At 43.5% G+C, this 18,788-nt stretch overlaps 2 protein-coding genes across 2 annotated transcripts in view; one reads left to right on the forward strand and one right to left on the reverse strand.

The window, feature by feature from the left end:
• Mob3b (MOB kinase activator 3B) overlaps positions 1 to 17,521 on the reverse strand; it is a 201,241-nt gene extending 183,720 nt beyond the window's left edge. Inside the window, exon 1 of the mRNA XM_045141532.1 lies at positions 17,405 to 17,521. The gene's annotated coding sequence lies outside the window, so the exon portion shown is untranslated. The remainder of the gene's footprint in view (positions 1 to 17,404) is intronic.
• Ifnk (interferon kappa) lies at positions 12,083 to 12,541 on the forward strand. Its single transcript, XM_004658494.2, has one exon. It carries the CDS (start codon positions 12,083 to 12,085, stop codon positions 12,539 to 12,541), a length of 459 nt encoding a protein of 152 aa, XP_004658551.2.
• Positions 17,522 to 18,788: the final 1,267 nt, after the last annotated feature.

The following is an 18,788-nucleotide window of genomic DNA, read 5'->3' on the forward strand; positions in this document are numbered from 1 at the left end:
ACAGAAACTTCACTTCATCTGTGACTCAAGGAAGTCTGCCACAGCTCCATTTCAGGACAGGAACATCATGATCACCTACTAAACACTCCTGTTTCATGGAGGTACAGTTTGACTCAGAGTGTTACTACAAAGACATTTCTGAGAATTGGGCAATTCTGATGTTTTCTTCTAAAATCCAAATGGAGATTATTGGTGTTGTTAGGGGTAAACAGTTTACACTTATATAACAGACATGATCATTTTCTTAAGAAATTTCTTAATTGTTTGATTATGCTGTTTATATTTAATTATGATTTGACTCTAGTTGTTTATGATTCAAATAGATCTGAAACATTTCATGCATTGGCTCTTTGTATATATAAGAACTACATCAGGGGGTGCTCTTAGAAGCTTAAGCCTGAAGGCAAACCATGGATATTCAAATCCCAACCCAAATTTAAAGCCAATTAAATCAATTATTTTAAAAATATTTTTATTTGTGAGCTGAAGAGATGGCTCAGTGGTTAAGGCACTTGCCCTCAAAGCCAAACGACCCAGGTTCGATTTCCTAGTACCCATGTAAAGCAAGATGCACAAAGTAGCACAAGCATTTGGAATTTGTCTGCAGCGGCTAGAAGCCCTAGCATGCTCATTCACTTCCCCCCTGTAGCAGACAGCCTCGGTTCACTGAGATGAACTTCCAGACCGCACAGTTATGGAGGAAGGGATATTTATTGAAGCTTACAGATCCAGGGGAAGTTCCATAATGGCAGAAGAAGCTGGCCTGCCTTCACAGGACCAAGCAGAGAGAGAAGTACAAGCTTAAAGGTCACACAGCACAGCACACTTCAGGAACTTCAGCTAGGCACATTTTGTATATCTTTAGATTGAAATCTGAAACCTACCAACACACCTTAAGATCCACACAGTGATACTGCCTCCAGTAATGTGGCTAAAGATGCAAACTACAAACAATAAAGAACTGAATATATTGGGGGCCATCTATTCAAACCACCACACCCCACCTCCTCGAAAATAAAAACATATTATTGAAAAAATATTTTTATTGAGATGGAGAAAGTTTAGTGGTTAAAGAAGTTGCCTGCACAGCTGAAGAACCCAGGTTCAATTCTCCAGGACCCACATAAGCCAGACACACAAGGTGGTGCAGATGTCTGCAGTTCATTTGCAGTGGCTGGAAGCTATGGTGCACTCATTCTCCCTCTTTCTTCTCTACCTCTCTTCTCTCTCAAATAAATAAAAATAAAATATAAAAAAATTATTTATGGACACACCAGGCCTCTTGACACTGCAAACAAACTCAATTCCACATGTATGTGCCACTTTGTGCAACTAGCTTTACGTGGGTACTGAGGAACTGAACCAGAGCCACCAGGCTTTGTAACCAAGTACCTTTAACCTATGATCCCATCTCTCCTGTCCCCAATTAAATCAATGATTTATATCATTGTCTACAGTGTAGGGCACCTAACCTCTTTTAAGACCACCTAGTAAGAGATCTAAGGCCACATGAGACTACTTCCTGGCTATCAAAAATGATCGGGCTGGAGAGATGGCTTAGCGGTTAAGCGCTTGCCTGTGAAGCCTATGGACCCTGGTTCGAGGCTCGGTTCCCCAGGTCCCACGTTAGCCAGATGCACAAGGGGGCGCACGCGTCTGGAGTTCGTTTGCAGAGGCTGGAAGCCCTGGCGCGCCCATTCTCTCTCTCCCCCTCTATCTGTCTTTCTCTCTGTGTCTGTCTCTCTCAAATAAATAAATAAATATTAAAAAAAATAATAATAATTTAAAAAAAAATGATCATGTTATCTCAGTAAAGGCCTTACATTCGCAGGAACAATGGCTTGCACTTCTGGCAATCAGTGATGTAAGCTTGGACCAGATACTAGGTGTATGCCTCAAGGCAATCTTTAGCTCCTCTCTTTGGGCCACCACAGCTCTCACCTGGTCTGAAACATCTGCCCAGTTTGCCACCTTAATTTCATTTTTGTTCCCTCTCCATAATGTCCTTCCATGCAACCCTCCCCCCAAATTGTCTCTCTGAAGCACATGTTACATCACATCACTTCATTTAACTTTCAGGTGTTTTCATTGGTCTCAGAATAAAATGGTAACTTCATTTGGCTTACCATGTCCTAACCAATGCTAACCAATTTATTATCTGCTCCATGTCCTTCCTTCTAACCCATCTAATCTTTTTGTTTAAGTATCCCAAGTTCTTTTCCCCAAGGGCCTTTGAACTAACTTGCTGTCCTCTTTCCCCAAATGACCCCTTTCTAGCTATTTACATGCCTCAGGTCTCTCAGTTCACTTGTCATCTTACCCAAATTACCTTCTTGCCCTATTTATTTCCTTCATAAAGCTTATAAAACCTATAATTTTATTTTTATTGTCTGAAATCCTCGACATTCTATGATGACATAAACCTTCTTTAAAACGAAAAGAAAGAGCTGGAGAGATGGCTGAGTGTTAAGGCGATTGCCTGCAAAGCCTAAGGATCCGTGTTTGATACTCCAGGTCCCACGTAAGCAATATACACAAGGTGGGGCATGGCTAAGGACCCTGGTGCACCCGTTCTCTCTCTCTCTCTCTCTCTCTCTCTCTCTCTCTCTGTCTCAAATAAATAAAAAATAAATATTTTTTAAAAGAAAACGAAAAAAAATGCCTTTTATCAAGCATCATGTTTTCTGAGATGGACAGACAGACGGAGAGATGCTCTTGGAGTACTTTCAGCATTGCTGGCTTATAGTAGAATCCATGAGACACCGCATTAGCATTTCTGGCTAACAGTGTTACTGCCATGAGCTGGTGAGATGTGCATAGGGTGATTCCAGTTTGTGCTCTCTGAATTGTGTTTCCCCTGGAAATATGAAGAGCCTTTGGGTCTTGGGCTTTTCGCATGGCTCCCTTTACACTGTTTTACTCTAAGCAGACCAATATGAAGGCATACAAAATTGGCAATCCTAAGAGGTGTGTCAAGACTTAATTAGCTACAGTATTTGCAGACACAAAGCTATCCTGGCTTTGAACTTTAAGAACAGTATACACCACATCAAACTCATGATGACACGGACATCCAGCATGACTTCAACTGTTTATGCAGTGGGACAATCCCACAGGAAAGCTCGTTTTGCCAGTTCTGACTAAATGAAAGAGGTTGGTGCCTGAAAATTATTTCCCCAAAAGTTCCTCTGTATGTCTAATAGGAAACACAGGCTTGGAGCTGGGCAAAGTCTCTGGAAATGGGACGGCAGTCTCTCCACACTGAGTGCTCCTGAGAATGCCAACATGTGTGAGCACACTTTTCCCCACCTGGATGATGGGGAAGAAAAGCTTCCCAGTCCAGCTGAACTTCTCCAGCTCAACATAAGAAAAACCATTGAGCCCACCATGACTGTATGGAGCGATGTAGCTGGCCAGTGGACATCAGCCTGCACGGAGGAGGCTCCCAAGCTCATGTAGAGGGATAGACTATGGAAGTCCTCTGAGGTCTTTGCCCAGGCCTTAAGGGGACATGCCTCCCAGAATAAAGTGCCAGAAAAAGTTTTGCTTCTACTGAGTACTTGGCCTTGTTGCTGCTTTATTTTTTGAATTCTGTAAACATTTTAAAAGGTCATATTTTGTCTTTGCTTATATGAAGTCCAGAGACAAATTTGAAACTCACTGAACTAATAAACAATAAACATTACTGCTGTACGTTCTTATGTTCTAATTGTGCCTCTGATTTCATCTTATTTTCCCTTAAATCTGACTTAATTACTTTTTCTTTCCTTGTAGTATATGTACTTCTTGAAGCAGCTTCAAATCCTTTAGGAATGAGGTAGTCTATTAACATATAGAAACAGTGGATTTTATACAAAACCCTTTATGAACTAAGTCTCTAAGAATATTGGATGACTCATACAGACTCTTGTTTTGAATCCTGTTAACTTGGATAGGTTGCTTGAATATTTCTAGTCCTGAATTCCTTATCTTTAAATTGAGAATAAAGACACCTACAACATTTTACAATGGCCAGGAGAATTCAGCAAAGTGATGACACACAGTAATTTCTATGGTACCCTTTATGATCATTAACACTCATACAGATTATATGGAAAGACAGTATCTAGCTGCATGTTGTTAGCTTTAGCTAATACTATCATTAATTAGCTCCTCCCATCCAAGTACTAACCAGACCGGACCCTGCTAAGCTTCTAAGATCAGACAAGATCAGATACATTGTGTTCAGGGTGGTATGGCCATAGATGATTAGCTCCTTCTATAACAAGGAATATTTCTCTCTAACAAAGAACTATGGTTAAGTACTCCCTATATATGAAACACAAACAGTTTTAGTGACTTACTCAAATAACACACTTCTAACAAAAGACAAAGTTGTTGTATTAATCAGAAATTTAAATTAAAATATACTCAAGGTAAAAATACTGCAATGGACTGGAGAAATGGCTCAACAGTTGAGGCATTTGCCTGTAATGGCTAAGGACCAGGATTTGACTCCCCAGAACCTATACAAAGCCAGATGCACAAAGTGGGGCATGTGTCTGGAGTTTGTTTGCAGCAGCTGGAAGCCCTGGCATGCCCACTCTCTCTGTATTAGTGTGTCTGTCTGTCTGTCTGTCTCTCTCTCTCTCTGCTTGAAAATAAACAAGAATATTTTAGGGCTGGAGGCATAGCTTAGTGATTAAGGCACTTGCCTGCAAAGCCCAAGGACCCAGGTTTGATTCCCCAGTACCCACGTAAGCCAAATGCACAAGGTGGCACATGAGACTGGAGTTTGCAATGGCTGGAGGTCCTGGAACACCACCCGCCCATTCTCTCCCTCCCTCCCTCTCTCTCTGCTTCTTTCTCAAATAAATTAATAAATAATAAAAAGTATCAATAATGTTTTCAAAAATACTTCAATGTATCTTTACATTCACTAAATAATGATACAATTGTATGCAAAATTTGATGCATTTGATGTAGCAAATGATATAACTTGATATAATGGAAACAAGGTATCTGGGTCTACCAAAGACCAGTTCTAGTGAACCATTTGTTCTGAGTCTCATATTCATGAAGAACTTATGACGTAAATTTTTTAAATATGTCCAAATAATATCATGTATACAATCACAGAGGTACAAGATTAAGTTTCAAAGCTATCAAGATTTTGATGAGCCCATGTTGGCAACTTAAGAACAACATACTATTCTCCTATCCATACCCGTGGAAGAGACTCAGGTCCCAATCTCTGTGGGTCCTTCTGGACATTTAGAAGGGATTGCTCTATCATGGATCTGTATTTAGTGGCACAAAAGACATCACAAGGCCACATAGCAAACTGATATATCCCAGAGCTGCAGGGGAAGACAGCAGTATGACATGAAGCCGAGCTGCCAAGTGGTCTTCACAATGTAGACACATCTACACTTGATTAGTCATTGCAAGCCTCATACCAGGTGCAACGCTGAGAGAATTACAAGCAAGTAAGGGATCTCTAAAAGGCTGAGAGGTTAATGAGCTACAAGGTTGGTCTGGGCTAAACTGCATACCATTTGTGATGACCATTGACTACATGCTCTGTGGGAAGTATCACCAGGCCTACATGTAAATAGGCTTCCTATCCCTGGGCTCAATCAGTTCTGTCCCCACAACTGAAATAATTCACATTCACTCCTGAGTAACAAGGATGATCAACAAGTGACTCACTCAGGTTTGAAACTAAACTTGCCTTTTCATGGGAAGCAATAAACCTTTGCAGCAAATGCCACAAGCTCCTGAGCTGAACCCAAACTGTCTTGCCTCTCTGTAATGTCTTATTTCCCCATTTATTTTTATTTTTTTAATCTTAATTTTTATTGCTTTTTTTCCCGAAGTTGGGTCTCACTCAAGCCCAGGCTGACCTGAATCTCACTCAGTAATCTCTGGCTGGGCTCAAACTTACAGCGATCCTCCTACTCTCCCTCCTAAGTGCTAGTATCAAAAGCGTGCACCACCATACTTGGCTCATTTATTCATTTTTGTCAAATAAATTCTATCTTGCCCATTATTACTAGTCTTGTAATCCACAGGGACTTCATAAATTTCTGCAGCCATCAGGGCAGTCCCTACTAATCAGCTCTCTCTGAGAAAAACAAGACTACATATAAATTACCTCAGAGCATGCTAAGATACAAGGCCAAGTATCATGGACAGAAGACTGGGCAGTTGTGACAGACATGTTTAGGAGAAAGAATGCTTCCTTAAACTGTATTTTTTTCATTTTACTGATTCTAAGATATATTCAGGTGGCACAAGCCAGTGACTGATGATTCAATGAGGCTTCAAATTAGAACAATCTAGCAATGCTATGTGAGTTCACATGTAAGTTTCCTCTTTGGAACACATACTGTTGTCTGGGAAGTATGTAAAGTAATGCCAGCACAGAGAAAGGACACCAAATGCAGCTCTGCAGGTGACCAATTATAGCACAGGAAAGGCTTCCCTGGGAGAGGGGATCAGTTCTTGAACTCTACCAGAGAGTTCAGTGGGAGCTTAAATGGTAAACAGACTTGCCGGATAAAACTAAGATACCCAGTTAAGTATGGACTTCAGATCAATGTCAAATTACTCTTTAGTGCAGGTATGCCTTGAATATTGCATGGGTACTCTGACTGCTTATGTGTGCAATCAGGCAATTGTAATGGTGGGAGAAGGGCAAGCAGTCATGCCAACCACCTTCCCTTTTTCGTCATGAATGTTTCAATATCATTCTTAATTAACATTCATAGCACATGGGGAATGAGGTTCACACTATAAGAAAGCCCTAGGGTTACTCCTCTTTTATAATTATTATTATTATTATTATTTTTGGTTTTTCGAGGTAGGGTCTCATTCTAGCCCAGGCTGACCTGGAATTCACTATGGAGTTTCAGGGTGGCCTTGAACTCACGGCAGTCCTCCTGCCTCTGCCTCCCGGGTGCTGGGATTAAAGGCGTGTGCCACCATACCCGGTGGGTTACTCCTCTTACTTTTTTTTTTTTAATTTATTTATTTGAGAGCGACAGACACAGAGAGAAAGACAGATAGAGGGAGAGAGAGAGAGAATGGGCGCGCCAGGGCTTCCAGCCTCTGCAAACGAACTCCAGACGCGTGCGCCCCCTTGTGCATCTGGCTAATGTGGGACCTGGGGAACCGAGCCTCGAACCGGGGTCCTTAGGCTTCACAGGCAAGCGCTTAACCGCTAAGCCATCTCTCCAGCCCCTCCTCTTACTTTTATAAAGCACTCCAGACATGCCTGCTTTTTAACTGTAAGTTCCTTGACATCATGTAGTACACTTTATTCCTCATTCTGCAGGACCTGGGTCATGAGTCACATCTGATGAACACTTAAAATGAATTTTTTAATAAGTAAGGATGTGAAATGAATAGCAGCAAAGAGAGGAAACTTGGAATGACAGAGCTAAAATAATAAAACTGTGCATGGTAGGGCATTTTGTGATGACTGAAAATAGCAAAATCTCTTGCCACCTCCATCACTTACAAATAGGAACTTCTTACTATAACAAAGCAATGGAACAACCTCTTAGCTTGGTTAGTATTACTGAATAGTCTTAAGTTCAAAATATCCTAAATACTATAGTGAGCTAGGGTGTAGGTTGGGGAGGGGAGAAATCAAGGCTTACACTATAATTAAGGAAGACAGGGTACTGCAAAAGCCCAAAAGAGGAACAGGCAGTGCTAAGTGGAACTGTTTTAACTAGCAGTTTTAAGTACAGGTTACATAAACTTGTAAGAAAACAAGCCCTCAGTGGTTCTTTGCATTTTATTAACACTGTGTGTACATATATGCATGTGAATGTGTGATTGTAAGTGTTTAACTGTGTATAAACATGTTTTTAAATGAAAAACTATAAGACCAGTACATTAAACTATGGTATTCTATGATGTTCATATCAACTGAAATTAACATTTCCTTTTGAAATACTCTGGGGTGAATATGTTTACGTTAAAAAGGAAGAGTGATTCCATTTCAGATATACAGTATTTTTCTTTTTTTAATATATCTCTGTGGTGGTTTGATTCAGGTGTCCCACATAAACTTAGATGTTCTGAAGGCTAGGTTCCCAGCTGATGGAGATTTGGGAATTAACGCCTCCTGGCGGGAGTGTATTGTTGGGAGAGGGCTTATGGGTGTTATAGCCAGTTTCCCCTTGCCAATATTTGGCACACTCTCCTGTTGTCCAGGGGGTGATATCCACCCTCTGCTCATGCCATCATTTTCCTTTGCCATTGTGGAGCTTCCCCTTGAGCCTGTAAAGCCAAAATAAACCTCTTTTTCCACAAACTGCTCTTGGTTGGGTGATTTCTACCAGCAATGCAAATCTGACTGCAACAGTAAAGTGGTACCAGAAATGAGGTTGCTGCTAGACACGTGACTGCTTTGGCCTTTTAGAGCTGATTTTCAAGAGGAATGTGGAAGGCTTTGAAACCTTGGCCTAAGAGACACCTTGCAGTGCTGTAAGTTCAGCTTGATGGACTATTCTGGTCAGAGTTGAAGAACCTGAATGCATTAAGAACTATGGACTGTGAAATTTGGCTTATAACGGTAAGAAAGAGCTTTGTCTGGACTGGGTTAGCAGTTTGTGTGAGAAGCTTGCTGTTATGCCTGGATCCTGAGAAGTTGTGCAGGGTTGCTTTGCATAGAAATGAACTGGTGTAAGCAGAGGGATATGGCACAGAAAAAAAAATCTTTGGGTGAACTGCTGCCCATCCAGCTGCAATTGAAAGATTACAACCTTTGAGACTGGGTCAGCTGACCTGCACTGGGGCAACAGGAAAAAAAAAAAAAAGTAGACTCTTTTAAAGGGGCTTGAGTGCTCAAGGAGAGTCCTGTTCTTCAAAGTGTGCTTTATCCCCCCCCCTTAACAAATTGACACCCTACCTGGTTTGTGGAGCATAAAAAATGGAGGAAAACAAAGGGTCATTGAGTTTGCAACACGGTCTTATGTTTTGGAAATGACCATGGGTAGTGTGAAGCAGGTTTGCTGGATGCCTGCATGGAGACCCCATGGGGCCATGAAAATGAACTGTTGATTACAGTGGAGACCCAGTGGAGATGCCTGGACTACAAGATGGCTACTAAGGGAAGCTGCTGGCCCTGATGAAGTTTTCCAGGACGAGTAGCCTAGCTGGAGGGGTGCAACAATTGAAACTCCAGCGACTTGTTGCTGGTTAAAATTAATGGGCTTTAAGATGTGTCACTGGCTAGAATTGTTGGACTTAAAGCTACAGAGTTTGATGTTTGCCCTGGTTGTTTTAAATCTTATATTGGCTGAATATTTCTTTACTATGCCCAATGCCATCTTTTGCGGTAAGAATGTTTATTCGGTGCCATTATGGATTTGGGGGGATGTTTTGGTATTATGGCTCAGCTCAAAGATCTTGGACTATGGGGATGTTTGAACATCATTGGGATTGATTAAAAACTATGGGGACTTTTAAAGTTGAATAAATACAATGCATTTTATATCATGTATGGTTATCAGTTTATGCGGGCCACGAATGGAATGTGGTGGTTTGATTCAGGTGTCCCCTATAAACTTAGGTTCTGAAGGCTAGGTTCCCAGCTGATGGAGATTTGGGAAATAACGCCTCCTGGAGGGAGTGTATTGTTGGGGGAGGGCTTATGGGTGTTATAGCCAGTTTCCCCTTGCCAGTATTTGGCACACTCTCCTGTTGTCCACCTTATTTAGGTCAACGATTATGCACTTTTTTAAAGGTTAAAAGAATTTTGGGAATTTGCTCAGTGGTTAAAGGTGCTTGCTTGCAAACCTGACAGCCTGGATTCAATTCCTCAATACTCATGTAAAGCCAGATGCATAAAGTGGCATATGAGTCTGGTGTTTGTTTGCAACGATAAGTGGCCCTGATGTGCCCATGCTCCCTCCCTCCCTCTCTTTCCCTCTCTCCTTCTCTCTCTCTCTCTTTCTCTCCCCCCCGCCTCTCTAATGGCAAATAACCAAAATTTTTTCAAAACAATTTTCATCCATATTACTGTTTTGCTCTCTGTGGTGGTTGCTCAATGCATAATATGATATAAAAAGGCCCCTTTTCCTAACTCTTTCTGAAAATTAGTCATGTCGTAAAGTCATAATTTATATAGACCCTGCAGTGTTTTGTTTGTAAGAAATCAGTCCAAAATAACAAGATTTAAAAAAGATAAAACAGGGCTGAAGAGATGTCTTAGCATTTAAGGCACTTGCCTGCAAAGCCTAAGGATTCAGGTTCAATTCCCCAGTAAGCCAGATGCACAAGGTGCTGCATGTGTTTGATGCTCACTTACATTGGCAGGAAGCCCTGGAATGCCCATTCTCTTTCTCTCTCTAATTAATTACTTAATTTTTAAAAATATATCCACAGTTCACTTTTGACACATTCAACTGATATAGAAAAGAGTTTTTAAGCCAAAATTTTCCTCACAGTCTGCCATGTTTTAGAACTATGGCTGCTTACCATTTTAAAAGGACTTTTTTAAGATTCATTAATTCAAGGCTTGAGAGACAGCTAAGCAGTTAAAGGTGCTAGTTTGCAAAACATGAATGATATGGGTTCGATTATACGGCACCCACATAAAACCAGATTCACAAAGTAGTGCATGTGTCTGGAGTTCATTTATAGTGGCAAGAGGCCCCAGTACACCCATTCTATCTCTCCCCCTATCTTCCTCCCTGTCTTTCTGTCTCTCTCTGCTTGTAAATAAATAAATATAATATTTTTAATTCATTAATTCCTTTTTAAATTAAGAAATGAGGAGGGCTAGCCTAGTTGAATGCAATCTCATTTTACTTTACAAGAGAAAGGAATCCATTTGCCTTGAACATAGCCAAAGGAAGTTATTTGGTCAAGCAAAGTAAAAACTATCAATGATGGACAGCCATCACTACTGCCATCATACCAGGCCAGGTATATATATAGTTTGCCTGAAATGGGTGATCTATCCATATGTCTCCTTGGTGAAAAACAGGAACAAACAAAATACTTCAGAGAACAAAACCACCAAGTAAGAGGTTTCAAAATACTGGATCTAACCTAAATCTGCATCAACACTGTACTGAAAAGGACATGTATGAGAGTACCAATGGGAAACAAAAAAGCAGAAAAAAATATTATCAAGTATACAACCCACTGGTGAACTTCTAAGATATCCGGGACATTTGAAATACAAGTTAAGTCAAAGGGAAGGATAGTTGTGGAATACTGACTTCTTCACATGGCAACAGAAAACTAAGCCAACTTTATCACATATTTCCTAAGTGATACACTAAGTTGACCACCTCAGCTCTTCTTTATTGACACGCATAAAAGCCAAGTAAAAACAGTAAATATCCAAATACAGAAGTTTAATTTAAGACTGAAAAAAGCTACAGTATGCGATCACTGGAAATTAATAATTAGTCATTTGCTTGATGTGTAGTATTAACTCAGTGGAAGGACATGTTTGGTTATAGGGTAAGGTACAAAATATATTTTCCTAGGTCAGTATGCCTTCTATAATAGAGTTGAGTGATCTTTTTCAGTGCTGGGGATTAGACTCGAGGTCTTGTACATTACTAGGCAAATATTGTGTCAGTTTTGTTTTGATGAATCGTTAATGCTGGGGTGGGTCATCTAGGCATCTAAAGTAATGCAATGGCAATGCTTTGCTCACTTGTCTTTTAAAAAGAAAGAGAGAAAAAGAGAAAGAGAAATAAAGAGAGAGTGTGTGTGTGTGTTTGTGTGCGTGTTTTCCCAAAATCAGTGTAGTCACTGAAAGTCAAAAAAGCCTGGGAGGCAAAGAAAGAGGGAGGCAACCCTAAGGGTTGTCCAATGACAAATGAGAAAACTCCTCCCACTGAACATATGCAAGTATATAACACCATGAACCAGTACCTAAAATATCACTGTTACCCTTGAGTGTTGGGGATTTTCAGCTTGGAACAAAATGAGCACAAAGGCTGAAGTGACTCCAGTGTTCGTAAGGCTTGTGTTCCTCACAGGTCTAGTCATCACACCCTCCCTATCTCAGCACTGTTACAGACTGAGTGACATCACCCTGGAAAACATGAGACTTATGAGCAGCATGATTGGTTCTGTCATACAATGTATAAGAGATATCAATGCTTTTGAGTTTCCCAAAGAGATCCTGTCCTTGATCCAGCCTGTGAAAAGGCTTATCAAGGAGGCCTTCTATGAAGTGTCAACTCAATCTTTGAGCATCTTTAATCAGTTCACCTTCAACTCCACTCAAGGAAAGAAGTATCTGGAAGAACTTGAAATAGGACTGTCTGAGCAAATCGAGAAGGTCCAAGAATGTTTGGAGGAAGAAAAGGAAGTGAAAGAGGATGACGACGAGATGGAGTGCTCAGAAGACAGCGTTCTCCAGAGGGTCCACCTTGAACTGCGCAATTATTTCATCAGAATAAAACTATACCTCAGAAAAAAGAAATTCAGTAACTGTGCCTGGAAGATTGTTGGAGTGGAAATAAGAAGATGTTTCTTCTTCTTTTATGACTTAACAAAACTACTCAAAAGGGGATAAGGTATATTCTTAAAATGAAAATTGCATTTTCCTCATAGGTCTCCTTCTCCTCCTTTACCTTCTTCCTAAGGGGACTGTGGTTGTTATTCACTAATCCCTGCTCCTAGTTGGACTGCTTATAGTTTATATAATATTTGCTGTCTCTAATGCCTGCTCTTGGTACATCAGCCATCTCTCTAAGGAGATGTAATGCTAACCATCCTATGGATGGTCTCATGAATTTTGTTAGCATGTATTGAGGACAGGTTAAAAGGATTAGAATTTCTTCTACTCTCATCCACTTTTCTGTGACTGTTTTGTATAGGCTTTGTTCTGCTACCTTTGATGGCTAGTGGGTATGGAGAAGACAAGGCTTAAAAGGTTACATTTCAGGGAACTATTCTCTAACTGCCAAGGTTGTTTATTATATGAAGGGTCATCACATTAAGCGTTTATAAACTCAGGGCTGGAGAGGTGGTTCAGCAGTTACAGCGCTTGCCTGCTAAGCCTGATGGTCTGAGTTTGAATCCCCAGTAGCCACGTAATGCCAGATACACAAAGTGGTGCTTGCATCTGGAATTACTTGCAATGGCAAGAGGCCCTGGTGTGCCCTTTCATATATATTCTCCCTCTCTCCAAATAAATAAATAAAATCATTTAAAAAGAGAGTTTATAAACTCTGCACTGTCTAAGCTCTTTTCTGCTCTCCTTCCTGAAGGAAAAAAAAATATTGAAATTCCTATTAAAATGACACAGTTTGAAGAATGCTAAATCCATATTTAAGAGTGTGGATCCATAAAGAAATCCTTGGGAGCCTGTGATTCTAATACTGAATGCTCATCATGTCTGATGCACATTGTTTAAGTTCTGTTTCTAAAGGTATAGAAAGGACTGTGAATGTAGCTCAGTGATATGGTGCTTGCCTGGTATGTATGAGGCATTGGGTTCAATGCCCAGAACTGCAATGGGGGTGGAGGGAGCAGCAGTATGGAAAATGCTAGAGAAATTATAGTACCAGTCTTTTAGTGTATGTGCCACAAATGAATGTCTAGAGTCATATTATGGAAGAATGAATTTTTCTTTTTTGAATACTACTATCAGTTAATTAGGCATTCTAATAATATCTAACACTTTAATAGCTTTCATCTTTTTTAGGAGGAGGGGGGTTAGGGCAGGGTCTCATTCTAGCCCAAACTGACCTGGAACTCACTCTGTAGCCCCTGGCTTTCGCCACTACCACACCAGGGGCGTTTAGCTTTTTAGTTATTTTGTATCCAGTTCACCTACATATTTTATTTTTATTTATTTATTTGACAGAGAAAGAGGGAGGGGGGATGGGCACCCTAGGGCCTCTAACCACTGAAAAGGAACTCGAGGGATGCACCCCCTTGTGCATCTGGCTAACATGGGTCCTGGGGAATCGAATTTGGTCCTCTGGCTTTGCAGGCAAACACCTTAACAGCTAAGCCATCCCTCCAGCCCCGTTATTTACTTTTCTTATATGACCTTAATCTATTTAACTTACCTCTTAACTAAGTGAATTTTTTTCCTCTTCTTTCTCTTTTATTTAATTTCAGAATCATTTATCATCAAGCAAGAATTCACAGAGAACCTGTGGCACACAAATCACAAGGGGTGACATGTGCCAACCCTCAGAAGACCTCTCCTGCTAAGACTATCACCAGCACACTGCTCTCCTCTTTCCTCTTCAGATTCAAGGCTGGTCCAAGTGCAGAGCTCCAAAAAATTAAAAAAAATAAAAATAAAAAAAAGGAGCCAAACATAGTTTTATGGAAAGGGTAATAATTTTCAGTTAAAATGTGGGATGGGAATGGAGCTCAGTGATAGACAGCACAAGCTAGTGCATTAATTAGTGTGTATGAGGCCCTAGGTTTGATCCTCTCTCTACACTGCGAGGAAAGAAAAGACAAGGAGACTGAACTGACCAAGAAAGCTAAGTACATTCCAGTCAATACACATGGTCTGACTGTGTGCACAGGAGCAAAAGTCAGAACAGTACTCTACTTAAACTAAGTGTAGCCTAAATAAAAAGGAGTGAATAACCCACTAAAAATCAAGAGCACAAACTGACAATAGCAATGGAGAAATGTTAACAGACAATACGAAGTGTTTACTCTCACTTTTGATTTGAGATATGCAAAACAAGGCGATAAGCACTATTAGCATGGCAGAAATGGGAACAATGATAATATGGAGTATTCATAGAGTGCAGAGTACAGAAAACAGATTCTCTTGAGTTGTCGGGGTCAAAACAGACTGGTACACGTTCACTATAGACAATATGGCAGTCTTCAATAGCCTATAATATTTACCAATCTACTGTGTCTCCAGAAATGTATTCCAAGGAAATAAATGGGTAAGATTATAATGTGTAGCCGTGCTTACATTATCTCCCCCTTTTTAATATTTGCATCCATATTTTCTACTTCTACAATTTTTTTGGGGGGGGGCAGAGGAGATCTTTTAATTCTAAAATTAAAGAAACCGAACAAGTTTATCCTCCTCTATAATGACCATATTTTCCTCAGGAGTCTTAGCTGAGGCCAAGCACTACCTTTTTACTTTAGGAAATGCATTTTCAGTACTTCCTGAGCAAACAGAACCTAAGCAGGTGGTCTTCAGCAGGTCTTGTTTTGCTTTGCTGCCGCTATTTAAATGTCAAAGGAATCCTTCCTGGGGGAGGGGGAAGAGCATTTCATATAGAACCGTCTAGAAAGTTCTGGGACTTCAGAGATCTTTGCTTCTTTACTTTTGGTGGGCCCACTGGTACTATCTAGAAATCTCTGGAGAAAGTTCTCTGTGTGTCCATTCCCCCCACTTAAATGCCTCACTTTGTAAAGTGAAGTCATTAAAGAGCAAGTTCAACTTGTACAGAGCCCACAACAGTTTCCACTAAAAATGTTTGGATGAGGCCGGGCGTGGTGGTGCATGTCTTTAATCCCAGCACTCGGGAGGCAGAGATTAGGAGGATCACCGTGAGTTCGAGGCTACCCTGAGACTACAAAGTGAATCCAAGTCAGCCTGGGCTAGAGTGAGACCCTACCTCGAAAAACCAGAAAAAAAGTTTGAATGAGCACTGGAGTGTAGCAGAACACTTATTTGCTCATCATGCGTGGCCGTTGTGGGGTGATGGTGCTGAACAGGTGCATAGGTGACAAATGACCCCAAATAGGCCTACATCCTTCTGTAAATTGGGGAAGGTTCAAAAATTGAAGGACCAAAAAGAATGTATTATCTTCTGGGAAGAGGCGCCAGTTGAGTATGCTGGCTCGACTGTGACAAGTACAGGGCTAGGCAGAGGTGCGCACACTGGCCTACCCTCACAGGCTGCCAGAGGGTCACCGTCTGCGATCCGTAGTCTCATTACTTTGGGTGGCAATATTGCTTCTGCCCTGATAGTTTAGTGAGTAATTCGCTGAGTCAGTACAAAGTGTAAGCTAACTTGTTCACGGGAAACAGGATAGCTATAATCTAACAGGCGCCCCCACGAGGAAACTCCGGGCCGTCCCAAGCCACCTGTTCTCAGACTCCTGGAAGTGAAGACACTGCTCTGACCACATTTGCACAGCGAGCTCCTGACCTGCTTTTTCTGCACTGCAGGATGGGGCTTGGGACTGAAACTTGGAGCCCTAGGCTAAGTCAGAAGTTCTTGCACATTCAACAGTGAGCTACTATTCCACTATTTCCAGGCAGTGTGAGGTTCCTCGGGTTATCTGTCCATCCATTCTTCCTATGGTCAATCCCCTGCCCTCCAGCCTTGGGGAGAATTTGCAAACCCCAGAGCCTCAAACAGGGATCGCCGCTCGCCAGCTGGGAACCCTGTTTTGCGAGAACGGAGAAGCGGAATCTTGCTTCCACGTTCTCCAAAGTGGCCCTCGTCTGGGACTTACGCCCTTTCCATCTAGCTTGGGATAAGCTCTGAGAAATGCGCCCCTGGCCACAGGCAGCCGAGGAGGCGGGGAAGGACGGCTCTCCCTCCGCCCGCCAACCGCAAGGCCGGCGAGGGGCGGCCTCGCCGGGCTCCCCGCCGGGATCCCGGTCCCGAGCCGGCGCGGAGGCGGGCGAGTTAAGCCGGGAGGGGGCGGAAGGGGCTCCCCTCTCCACTAGAGGCTGGAGGAGCAGCAAGAGGGGAACCGCGGAGAAACAAAAGGCCGTTCGCCCAGATTCCTGGGCGCTGGTCCCTGCGGGGAGGACTTAGGGGAAGAAGCGGGCCGGCAGGGCGCTCGGGAGGGACTGCGTTAAGCGACTCGGCCACGGCAGGAGCGGATGCTCTACCCTCGGCCGCCCGGCCCCCACGGGGGGTCCGCGAGTGGGGAGGGGGAGTCAGACGAAAGTTTTAGGATTTCCACCTTGTCCGTGGCAGGGGAGGGGAGGGGCTGGAGCTCCCGGTACTTGACAGTTGTTAGCCCAAAAGTTCACCAACACTGTTCGTTCTCCGCGCCCGCCCGCCCTCCATCAGCGGCACCCACGCCAAGGCCACCCGGGAGCCCCGCGCCCCGCGCCCCGCGCCGCAGACGCACCCGGGAAAACGAAGTTCGTCTCCCCGCCGCCGCGGCCCACGCGCGCCTCGGGAGTTGTGCGGGGTCAGGCGGCACCCCGAAAGAGAGGCGAAGGGTCAGGGACGCGGACGCGAGGTGGGGTGGGGACTGGCCCCCGGTTCCCGCCCGGGAAGTGCGCACCAGGAGCGGGCGCGGGGCCGGGGCACCGGCCCGGGTCTAACGCAGACTCCAGCCCCGGAGGCCCGCGGGCAGGCTGGGGAGGGGTCCGCCGCCGCGCCCCAGGGCGCCCCGCACCGCCGCCCGGGCGCGATCCCCAGCGCGGGGCCGGGGGCGCGCCGCCTCCACGCTCCCGCTGCGTTCTTACCGCGCGCGGGGCTTCCCCTTCAGCCCGGGACCCGGCGGGCTCCCTTCGCCGAGACGGAGAACCAGGGTGAGCGCGGGCCGGCCGGCCGGCGGCCGCGGGTCCACGCGCGGAGTTCCCGACGAGCGCGCCGCTCCACGCGCAGCCGCCGCTCCGCAGCAGCCCCCACATGCACCCAGCCGCCGCCAGCCCGCCGCGCCTCCGCGGCGCCCGGAGCGACCCCTGGCGGCCGCCGGTGGAAACACAGCTGTGACCTCCGGGGAAGCCTGGGGTCTCCCAGCCTGGCCTGATCAAGCCCACCAGGGCATCAAGAAATAGTGAGCAACAGAAAGGACGCGTTCGGGCTCCACCAAGCCTACTTCCAAGGCACCCAAAGAGAGGCAAATGTGCCTGACACAGAATGGACCAATAAATCATCCAAGGACACAGACTGCAGGGGACTTGGTAGAATGAGCATAAACTTTGAAGCTCACCCCACCGCTGGCCACTTTGTACTTGTATAGCTTACCTACGACCTTTAGACTTCAGCGTTCTCCAGTGTAAATTGGGAGAGCCGTATTGACCCAGCAGGGTGCTTTTTAAGAGTAAAACAATGACAGAACCTATTCTAGGTTCATTGTGGGAGTCAAACACAAGCTTCCTGCTTTTCTGAGGAAAAGAACTGGATTGTCCACATCTTTTTATTGCCCTGTGATAACATCTTAATGCATACTGATTGAGGAGTGTCAAATTACTAGGTATTGTATTCCACAATCCCACTATAAAGCCCTGTGGAAATCATTAGAAATATATATGTATAATGTGAATGTCTCATTTCCTACTATTCTTTCATCACAAATGCCTATTCATGATGACCTTCTTAGTTCACAAAAATGCTAAGGAAGCTCCTGCTATAGGGCCTAGTCCTTGTTGTGCCTTCTGCCAGTCATGGTTTTCCCAAGTGCAGAGGCACATTATGGCTCAGGTACTACTGTACTTCCTCCAGCTTCTCGCTGTCTCCCTGTCAACTCCTAAAAGCATAATTGTCCCCTCCTGGCACTGCCTACCAGCATTCCTTGCTCCAATTTTCTGCATAGAATGAATTCTCACCTGACACAATAAATACTTATTTTTCCACTCCCCAAATTAATTTTCTGTGGCTTAAAAAATACCATAATCATAGTGACTTAAAAAGCAACAATATAAGCTTATTGTCTCATAGCTCTGGAAGAGCAACACAGCTGTCACAGGGCTAACGTCAGTACATCATCTATGCTGCATTCCCTAAAGTCTAGAGAGAATCCCCTTTCTTGTTTTTACCAGCTTCTTCTAGATTTTCCTGCCTGTGGTCCTCTTTCTCTTGTTCAAAGCCAGTCAAGTTTTGTTGTTAAAACACTCTTACCATTCT

This window comes from Jaculus jaculus, chromosome 1 (assembly GCF_020740685.1).
Source record: "Jaculus jaculus isolate mJacJac1 chromosome 1, mJacJac1.mat.Y.cur, whole genome shotgun sequence".
Taxonomy (NCBI): domain Eukaryota; kingdom Metazoa; phylum Chordata; class Mammalia; order Rodentia; family Dipodidae; genus Jaculus; species Jaculus jaculus.